This window comes from Pelophylax lessonae (assembly GCF_965119305.1).
Source record: "Pelophylax lessonae genome assembly, contig: HAP1_SCAFFOLD_788, whole genome shotgun sequence".
Taxonomy (NCBI): Eukaryota; Metazoa; Chordata; class Amphibia; order Anura; family Ranidae; genus Pelophylax; species Pelophylax lessonae.
This window is the reverse complement of record NW_028119565.1, coordinates 29,936-40,859: the sequence shown is the minus strand read 5'-3', so window position 1 is coordinate 40,859 and position 10,924 is coordinate 29,936. Positions and strand designations below refer to the sequence as shown.

General features: G+C 51.1%; 1 protein-coding gene across 1 annotated transcript in view; it reads left to right on the top strand.

Moving 5' to 3' along the window:
• Positions 1-1,721: 1,721 nt before the first annotated feature.
• The window catches only part of LOC309544071 (uncharacterized protein), a 32,145-nt gene continuing 22,942 nt past the window's right edge, over positions 1,722-10,924 (top strand). The window contains exon 1 of the mRNA XM_082276458.1: positions 1,722-1,798. Within this exon, the coding sequence (XP_082132584.1) occupies positions 1,729-1,798 (70 nt within the window). The 5' untranslated portion in view covers positions 1,722-1,728. The remainder of the gene's footprint in view (positions 1,799-10,924) is intronic.

Sequence of the window (10,924 nt, the reverse complement as noted above, 5' to 3'; positions counted from 1 at the left end):
TGTGTGATATAAAACATTGGACTCCTCCCACTATTTCATTCTCCGAGGTCTCGGATGTCGGTGTCCTGGTAATAGTGTGTGATATAAAACATTGGAGCTCCTCCCACTATTTCATTCTCCGAGGTCTCGGATGTCGGTGTCCTGGTAATAGTGTGTGATATAAAACATTGGAGCTCCTCCCACTATTTCATTCTCCGAGGTCTCGGATGTCGGGGTCCTGGTAATAGTGTGTGATATAAAACATTGGACCCCTCCCACTATTTCATTCTCCGAGGTCTCGGATGTCGGTGTCCTGGTAATAGTGTGTGATATAAAACATTAGACTCCTCCCACTATTTCATTCTCCGAGGTCTCTGATGTCGGTGTCCTGGTAATAGTGTGTGATATAAAACATTGGACTCCTCCCACTATTTCATTCTCCGGGGTCTCGGATGTCGGTGTCCTGGTAATAGTGTGTGATATAAAACATTGGACTCCTCCCACTATTTCATTCTCCGAGGTCTCTGATGTCGGTGTCCTGGTAATAGTGTGTGATATAAAACATTGGACTCCTCCCACTATTTCATTCTCCGGGGTCTCGGATGTCGGTGTCCTGGTAATAGTGTGTGATATAAAACATTGGACTCCTCCCACTATTTCATTCTCCGGGGTCTCGGATGTCGGTGTCCTGGTAATAGTGTGTGATATAAAACATTGGACTCCTCCCACTATTTCATTCTCCGGGGTCTCGGATGTCGGTGTCCTGGTAATAGTGTGTGATATAAAACATTGGACTCCTCCCACTATTTCATTCTCCGAGGTCTCGGATGTCGGGGTCCTGGTAATAGTGTGTGATATAAAACATTGGACTCCTCCCACTATTTCATTCTCCGGGGTCTCGGATGTCGGTGTCCTGGTAATAGTGTGTGATATAAAACATTGGACTCCTCCCACTATTTCATTCTCCGAGGTCTCGGATGTCGGTGTCCTGGTAATAGTGTGTGATATAAAACATTGGACTCCTCCCACTATTTCATTCTCCGGGGTCTCGGATGTCGGTGTCCTGGTAATAGTGTGTGATATAAAACATTGGACTCCTCCCACTATTTCATTCTCCGGGGTCTCGGATGTCGGTGTCCTGGTAATAGTGTGTGATATAAAACATTGGACTCCTCCCACTATTTCATTCTCCGAGGTCTCGGATGTCGGTGTCCTAGTAATAGTGTGTGATATAAAACATTGGAGCTCCTCCCACTATTTCATTCTCCGAGGTCTCGGATGTCGGTGTCCTGGTAATAGTGTGTGATATAAAACATTGGACTCCTCCCACTATTTCATTCTCCGGGGTCTCGGATGTCGGTGTCCTGGTAATAGTGTGTGATATAAAACATTGGACTCCTCCCACTATTTCATTCTCCGAGGTCTCGGATGTCGGTGTCCTGGTAATAGTGTGTGATATAAAACATTGGACTCCGCCCACTATTTCATTCTCCGGGGTCTCGGATGTCGGTGTCCTGGTAATAGTGTGTGATATAAAACATTAGACTCCTCCCACTATTTCATTCTCCGAGGTCTCGGATGTCGGTGTCCTGGTAATAGTGTGTGATATAATAGGAGGCGTGTCATGTTTTCCCTCCTCCAATCACAGCGGATGTTATATAATAGGAGGCGTGTCATGTTTTCTCTCCTCCAATCACAGCGGATGTTATATAATAGGAGGCGTGTCATGTTTTCTCAGGATCTGGGAAGATGGCCGCCGTTTCCTGGTCAGATCAACTTCTCTGCCTTCTACAGAAACTCAACAACCTCCAGAGAACAGGTACAAGGAGTCGTTGTATGATGGGGGTGTGGAAGGACGTCGTTGTATGATGGGGGTGTGGAAGGACGTTGTTGTATGATGGGGGTGTGGAAGGACGTCGTTGTATGATAGGGGTGTGGAAGGACGTTGTTGTATGATGGGGGTGTGGAAGGACGTCGTATGATGGGGGTGTGGAAGGATGTTGTTGTATGATGAGGGTGTGGAAGGACGTCGTCGTATGATGGGGGTGTGGAAGGACGTCGTTGTATGATGGGGGTGTGGAAGGGCGTCGTTGTATGATGGGGGTGTGGAAGGACGTTGTTGTATGATGAGGGTGTGGAAGGACGTTGTTGTATGATGGGGGTGTGGAAGGACGTCGTTGTATGATAGGGGTGTGGAAGGACGTTGTTGTATGATGGGGGTGTGGAAGGACGTCGTATGATGGGGGTGTGGAAGGATGTTGTTGTATGATGAGGGTGTGGAAGGACGTCGTTGTATGATGGGGGTGTGGAAGGACGTCGTTGTATAATGGGGGTGTGGAAGGACGTCGTTGTATGATGGTGTGGAAGGACGTCGTTGTATGATGGGGGTGTGGAAGGACGTCGTTGTATGATGGGGGTGTGGAAGGGCGTCGTTGTATGATGGTGTGGAAGGACGTCGTTGTATGATGGGGGTGTGGAAGGATGTTGTTGTATGATGGGGGTGTGGAAGGGCGTCGTTGTATGATGGGGGTGTGGAAGGACGTTGTTGTATGAGGGTGTGGAAGGACGTTGTTGTATGATGGGGGTGTGGAAGGACGTCGTTGTATGATGGGGGTGTGGAAGGACGTTGTTGTATGATGGGGGTGTGGAAGGACGTCGTTGTATGATGGGGGTGTGGAAGGACGTTGTTGTATGATGGGGGTGTGGAAGGACGTTGTTGTATGATGGGGGTGTGGAAGGACGTCGTTGTATGATGGGGGTGTGGAAGGACGTCGTTGTATGATGGGGGTGTGGAAGGACGTCATTGTATGATGAGGGTGTGGAAGGACGTCGTTGTATGATGGGGGTGTGGAAGGGCGTCGTCGTATGATGGGGGTGTGAAAGGACGTCGTATGATGGGGGTGTGGAAGGACGTCGTTGTATGATGGGGGTGTGGAAGGACGTCGTTGTATGATGGGGGTGTGGAAGGACGTCGTTGTATGATGGGGGTGTGGAAGGACGTCGTCGCATGATGGGGGTGTGGAAGGACGTCGTCGTATGATGGGGGTGTGGAAGGGCGTCGTCGTATGATGGGGGGTGTGAAAGGATGTTGTTGTATGATGGGGGTGTGGAAGGACGTCGTTGTATGATGGGGGTGTGGAAGGACGTTGTTGTATGATGGGGGTGTGGAAGGACATCATCGTATGATTGGGGTGTGGAAGGATGTCGTTGTATGATGGGGGTGTGGAAGGACGTCGTTGTATGATGGGGGTGTGGAAGGACGTCGTTGTATGATGGGGGTGTGGAAGGACGTCGTTGTATGATGGGGGTGTGGAAGGACGTCGTCGTATGATGGGGGTGTGGAAGGACGCCGTCGTAGGATGGGGGTGTGGAAGGACGTCGTTGTATGATGGGGGTGTGGAAGGACGTCGTCGTATGATGGGGGTGTGGAAGGACGTCGTCGTATGATGGGGGTGTGGAAGGACGTAGTTGTATGATGGGGGTGTGGAAGGACATCGTTGTATGATGGGGGTGTGGAAGGACGTTGTTGTATGATGGGGGTGTGGAAGGACGTCGTCATATGATGGGGATGTGGAAGGACGTCGTTGTATGATGGGGGTGTGGAAGGACGTTGTTGTATGATGGGGGTGTGGAAGGACATCATCGTATGATTGGGGTGTGGAAGGATGTCGTTGTATGATGGGGGTGTGGAAGGACGTCGTTGTATGATGGGGGTGTGGAAGGACGTCGTTGTATGATGGGGGTGTGGAAGGACGTCGTTGTATGATGGGGGTGTGGAAGGACGTCGTCGTATGATGGGGGTGTGGAAGGACGCCGTCGTAGGATGGGGGTGTGGAAGGACGTCGTTGTATGATGGGGGTGTGGAAGGACGTCGTCGTATGATGGGGGTGTGGAAGGACGTCGTCGTATGATGGGGGTGTGGAAGGACGTAGTTGTATGATGGGGGTGTGGAAGGACATCGTTGTATGATGGGGGTGTGGAAGGACGTTGTTGTATGATGGGGGTGTGGAAGGACGTCGTCATATGATGGGGGTGTGGAAGGACGTCGTTGTATGATGGGGGTGTGGAAGGACGTCGTTGTATGATGGTGGTGTGGATGGACGTCGTTGTATGATGGTGGTGTGGAAGGACGTCGTTGTATGATGGGGGTGTGGAAGGACGTCGTCTTATGATGGGGGTGTGGAAGGACGTCGTCGTATGATGGGGGTGTGGAAGGACGTCGTTGTATGATGGGGGTGTGGAAGGACGTATTTGTATGATGGGGGTGTGGAAAGGCGTCGTCGTATGATTGGGGTGTGGAAGGATGTCGTCGTATGATGGGGGTGTGGAAGGACGTCGTCGTATGATGGGGGTGTGGAAGGACGTCGTTGTATGATGGGGGTGTGGAAGGATGTCGTCGTATGATGGGGGTGTGGAAGGACGTCGTCGTATGATGGGGGTGTGGAAGAACGTTGTCGTATGATGGGGGTGTGGAAGGACGTCGTCGTATGATGGGGGATGTGGAAAGACGTTGTTGTATGATGGGGGTGTGGAAGGATGTTGTTGTATGATGGGGGTGTGGAAGGACGTTGTCGTATGATGGGGGATGTGGAAAGACGTTGTTGTATGATGGGGGTGTGGAAGGATGTCGTCGTATGATGGGGGTGTGGAAGGACGTCGTCGTATGATGGGGGTGTGGAAGGACGTCGTCGTATGATGGGGGTGTGGAAGGATGTTGTATGATGGGGGTGTGGAAGGACGTCGTAGGATGGGGGTGTGGAAGGACGTTGTATGATGAGGGTGTGGAAGGACGTCGTTGTATGATGGGGGTGTGGATGGACGCCGTTGTATGATGGGGGTGTGGAAGGATGTCGTCGTATGATGGGGGTGTGGAAGGACGTCGTCGTATGATGGGGGTGTGGAAGGATGTTGTTGTATGATGGGGGTGTGGAAGGGTGTTGTCGTATGATGGGGGTGTGGAAGGACGCCGTCGTAGGATGGGGGTGTGGAAGGACGTCGTTGTATGATGGGGGTGTGGAAGGATGTCGTCGTATGATGGGGGTGTGGAAGGACGTCGTTGTATGATGGGGGTGTGGAAGGACTTCGTTGTATGATGGGGGTGTGGAAGGACGTCGTCGTATGATGGGGGATGTGGAAAGACGTTGTTGTATGATGGGGGTGTGGAAGAATGTCGTCGTATGATGGGGGTGTGGAAGGACGTCGTCGTATGATGGGGGTGTGGAAGGACGTCGTTGTATGATGGTGGTGTGGAAGGACGTCGTTGTATGATGGGGGTGTGGAAGGACGTCGTTGTATGATGGGGGTGTGGAAGGATGTCATGGTATGATGGGGGTGTTGAAGGACGTCGTTGTATGATGGGGGTGTGGAAGGACGTATTTGTATGATGGGGGTGTGGAAGGACGTCGTCGTATGATGGGGGTGTGGAAGGACGTCGTCGTATGATGGGGGTGTGGAAGGACGTCGTCGTATGATGGGGGTGTGGAAGGATATCGTTGTATGATGGGGGTGTGGAAGGACGTTGTTGTATGATGGGGGTGTGGAAGGACGTCGTCATATGATGGGGGTGTGGAAGGACGTCGTCGTATGATGGGGGTGTGGAAGGACGTCGTTGTATGATGGTGGTGTGGAAGGACGTCGTTGTATGATGGGGGTGTGGAAGGACGTCGTCGTATGATGGGGGTGTGGAAGGACGTTGTTGTATGATGGGGGTGTGGAAGGACGTATTTGTATGATGGGGGTGTGGAAGGACGTATTTGTATGATGGGGGTGTGGAAAGGCGTCGTCGTATGATGGGGGTGTGGAAGGATGTCGTCGTATGATGGGGGTGTGGAAGGACGTCGTCGTATGATGGGGGTGTGGAAGAACGTTGTCGTATGATGGGGGTGTGGAAGGACGTCGTCGTATGATGGGGGTGTGGAAGGACGTCGTCGTATGATGGGGGTGTGGAAGGACGTCGTCGTATGATGGGGGTGTGGAAGGACGTCGTTGTATGATGGGGGTGTGGAAGGACGTCGTCGTATGATGGGGGTGTGGAAGGACGTTGTCGTATGATGGGGGATGTGGAAAGACGTTGTTGTATGATGGGGGTGTGGAAGGATGTCGTCGTATGATGGGGGTGTGGAAGGACGTCGTCGTATGATGGGGGTGTGGAAGGACGTCGTCGTATGATGGGGGTGTGGAAGGACGTATTTGTATGATGGGGGTGTGGAAGGACGTCGTCGTATGATGGGGGTGTGGAAGGACGTCGTTGTATGATGGGGGTGTGGAAGGACGTATTTGTATGATGGGGGTGTGGAAGGACGTCGTGGCATGATGAGGGTGTGGAAGGATGTCGTGGTATGATGGGGGTGTGGAAGGACGTATTTGTATGATGGGGGTGTGGAAGGACGTATTTGTATGATGGGGGTGTGGAAGGACGTATTTGTATGATGGGGGTGTGGAAGGACGTCATCGTATGATGGGGGTGTGGAAGAACGTTGTCGTATGATGGGGGTGTGGAAGGACGTCGTCGTATGATGGGGGTGTGGAAGGACGTCGTTGTATGATAGGGGTGTGGAAGGACGTCGTCGTATGGTGGGGGTGTGGAAGGACGTCGTCGTATGATGGGGGTGTGGAAGGACGTCGTCGTATGATGGGGGTGTGGAAGGACGTCGTCGTATGATGGGGGTGTGGAAGGACGTCGTTGTATGATGGTGGTGTGGAAGGACGTCGTCGTATGATGGGGGTGTGGAAGGACGTATTTGTATGATGGGGGTGTGGAAGGATGTCGTCGTATGTGTTATATTCTCCGTGTTGTGAGAGACACAGGACTCTGGTCTGGAACAACGGTTGTTTATTCAGGACTCACTGTACAGCATTACAGGACAGCTCTGCATATCAATACATCTCTACATGTGTCTAAAGATGGCCACTCTGCCCCTTGACCCTTGTCATCACTCCTGGGTGGAGCCAGCCTTAAAGTGACAGTACATGTGAAACCCTTCAGGTATAACACCTTCCATCCATACCTAAAAAAAAACAAAAAACAAAACAAAAAAAACAACAAAACGAGAACAGGCATAAAACAGTAACTCATAATTGTCCAATACAGTCCTCCAACTCAGGAGATTTACATGGTTTCTTCCATGTCCGGATGTGAGAACAACTTCCAGGGAAGCTCCGGGGAGAAAATGGCAGCGGATCACTTTCGGCGGGCCCGTCGAAAGTCTCGTAACCGGTCTTGCATTTGAAACCGGTCAGGAGGGCGACAGTGTCGTTGAGGACGGGCACCCAGCGACTCGGGGCTGGAGGAAGCAGGGCTGGCCGGAATGGACACCGGCGGGGCCAAGAGGGGATTCCCTAGCTCAGAGGGTGAGCAGACCTCTGGACCAGGGCTGGAGGGCTCTGTTGGAGCTGAGTTCAAAAGTTCAGAGTCTCCCCAAGCATCAGTCTCAATGCCTCCTGATCCGGTAGGAGCAGATCCTTGAGACACTGGAGGTGCAGCCGATGTCAGGGATTCGGGCAGCTGAGAACGAGAACGCAATTGGTCCGCATGCCTTCTGCAAATGGAACCATCTTCCAGGCAGACCCGATACATTTTGGGTCCCAAAGTCTCTGCGACGATAGCAGGAAGCCAACGAGTGTTGGAAGCGCCATAAGATCAGGCCCATACCTTTTGCTGGGCTGTAAACCGGGGAATCTCGTCGTGTTCGACCCTCTTGTCTTGGGACTGCCGTACATGTTCCTGGACCGTTTGAGGGCGGAGCATATCCAAAACAGTCCATGGCTGCCGACCCAAAAGAAGTTCAGCTGGAGTTTTCCCAGTGGTTGCATGTGGTGTGGTTCTGTAAGCAGAAAGGAAGGAGTCCAGCTGCTGGGGTGACAGGGACTGTTGTTTACTTGTAGCCACAGTAGCTTTGAAATAGTGTTTGAAGGTCTGTACAAACCTTTCTGCTTGACCATTTGTAGCCGGGTGGTAAGGTGCGGTCAACTTGTGTTTGATGTTGTGGGCAGTCAGGAAACCCTGAAACTCCTGGCTTGTGAATTGTGCACCGTTGTCTGTGACAATTTCTCTGGGGTATCCAAACGTAGCAGCGAGATGTAACAGTATGGAAATCGTCGCCTTAGTCGTTGGCTGAGTAACAGGAACGACCTCAGGCCACTTTGAATGGGCATCAATAATGATCAAAAAGGTGTGTCCTCTGATCGGGCCTGCAAAGTCCAAGTGTAGGCGAAACCAGGGAACCGTGGGCCAAGTCCAGGGCTGGACGCACCCTCGAGGAGGGTCTCTCGCAGTTTGTGCACATCCAGCACACGCATTCACATATGTCGTGATATCGGAGTCGAGGTTCGGCCACCACACATAGCCTCGGGCCTTTTGTTTCATACGTGTACCCCCGGGATGACCAGTATGTAGCAAGTCCAGAATGTGTCTCCGGAGGGCCTGTGGAACGATCACTCGGTCTCCCCATAAAACACAGTTGCCAGACACAGTTAATTCCAGACGCCTACGGAAGTAAGGCTCATAATCCTGTGTGACAGTTGCGGGCCAACCGTACCGTACCCAGGAGAGTATTGTCTTAAGGAAGGTATCCTTGGCTGTATGGGCTGCTACTTCCCCGGAAGACAGAAAGGACAGGCTGGTGTAACGACAACTCTTGACAGGTGGAGAAGAGTCTGTTAATGTCCTTGTCAGACGGGACATGGCGTCTGCATTAGCGTTGGCATCATGGCTGCGATACTGGATTTTGTAGCTATATGCTCCCAAGAATAGGGCATAGCGTTGAAGACGGGCTGCAGTCGTCTGGGAGATGCCTTTGTCAGGGCTAAAGATCTGAAGGAGTGGTTTATGATCAGTCAGTATGGTGAATTCCCTACCATACAGGTAAAGATGAAACTTCTTAATTGCCCATATGAGCGCCAGAGCCTCTTTGTCAATGTGAGAGTAATTGCTTTCTGCTTTTGTCAAGGACCTGGAGGCGAATGCCACAGGTTTCTCTGACCCATCTGGTAAAACGTGAGATAGTACAGCCCCTAGACCATAGGGTGAGGCATCACAAGCCAAGGTGAGAGGCCTTTGGAGGTCATAATGCACGAGCATGCGTGACGCCAACAGCTTTCGCTTAGAAACTTCAAAAGCACGTTGGCATGCAGCCGACCAGTTCCATCTGGAGTGTTTCTCCAAAAGCTTGTTTAATGGAAACAAAGTGTGTGCTAGATCCGGCAGGAATTTGTGGTAATAGTTCAGCAAGCCCAGGTATGATCGCAGCTGCTGGACGTTGGTCGGGGCTGGAGCTTTTACTAAAGCATCAACTTTGGCTTCCGTGGTGTGTATACCCTCTGCATCCACAAGGTGGCCACAAAACTCCAATTTAGGTACCATGAATTGGCATTTCGCTAAGTTCACTTTTAGACCCTGCTCTTGGAGTCTGGCCAACACAAGCTCCACGTTACGCTTGTGTTCCTGGTCCGTCAGGCCCGTGATGAGCATGTCATCTAACAGGCACTGTGTGAAAGGAATGTCCGCCAAAATCTCATCCATTTTGCGTTGCCAAATGGCTGGGGCGGAGGCTACCCCAAACACCATCCGATTGTATTCATACAGTCCCTTGTGAGTGTTGATTGTTAGAAACTTGCGGGACGAAGGGTGGACCTCAAACTGTAAATAAGCTTGCCTGAGATCAAGCTTGGTGAACTTTTGACCTCCTGCAAGAGAGGCAAAAATGTCATCTACTCTGGGTAGGGGATACTGGTCTATCTCCAGTTGAGAATTTAGTGCCATGCGGAAATCGCCACAAATGCGTAAGTCCCCATTCGCTTTCTTTACTGGTACAACTGGTGATGCCCACTCGCTGTGCTCTACCTTTGAGATGACACCTTGTTCCTCCAGCCGGCTTAGTTCAGCTTCCACACCTGCTCGGAGTGCGAAAGGTACCGTCCGAGCTTTGAAGAACCTAGGCTGGGCATTGGGTTTCAGCCTGAGTCTCACACAGTCATGCTTTATTTTTCCCAAATGGTTATCAAAGACTTGCGGGAATCGCTGTTTCAGGGACTTCACCCATCCCTCTTCATCCCCTGATGGGATGGTCACGCTGTTGCAGGGGTTAATGGCGATGTCTGGCATGCCAAAGTGAGCAATCCAGTCTCTCCCAAAAAGAGGGGGTCCCCCATGTTCTAGGATATACAATGGTATTCTCTTTGTCTGACCCTTGTAGGATACCTGTACTTTCACGTACCCCAGTGGGTGGAGTATCTGCTTTGAATATGTCTGCAGTTTGATTGGTGTTGGACGGACAGTTGTTCGGATCAGAAGTTTTCTCCATTGTTTCTGGGTGATAACTGAAACTGCTGCTCCTGTGTCTACATCCATCTTGAGTTTCTTTCCTTCCACGGTTACCTCTACAGTCATTGCAGAGGGTGCTGAATGCATATGATGTATGTCCAATCTGTGGAGCACTTCCTCATCCTCTGATTCAGATGACGATGTATATCTTCCCACCATATATGCCTTTGTCCTGGGGTTCAGAGGTTGTTTATTTCGCACCTTCTTACTACGGCAGACTCGTTTCAGATGGCCTGCCTTTCCACAATTATGACAGAGCTGATCCTTAAACCGGCAGACTTTGTGATCATGGTCTGTATTCCCACAACGGTAGCAAGCTGACGTCCTGGTTGGTGAGGTTCTATATTTACCGTTAGCTGCAGTTTGCTTGACTGCTGTTCTGAAAACTTCCTCTTTAACCTCTCCCCTTCTGCTCTGGGGGTTCAATGCCTCTGTATCTTTCACAGCCATTTCCATCACTGAAGCTATCTCAATTGCCTTTGTAAGGGTAAGGTCTTTCTCTGTTAAGTCTCTTTTGGCTAGACTCACTATTCAGTCCCATGACAAACTTATCCCTCAGTGCAGTTGGTAAATACTCCCCAAAAGAACAAGTTGAGGCTAGTCTGCGAAGGGCGAGCACATAAG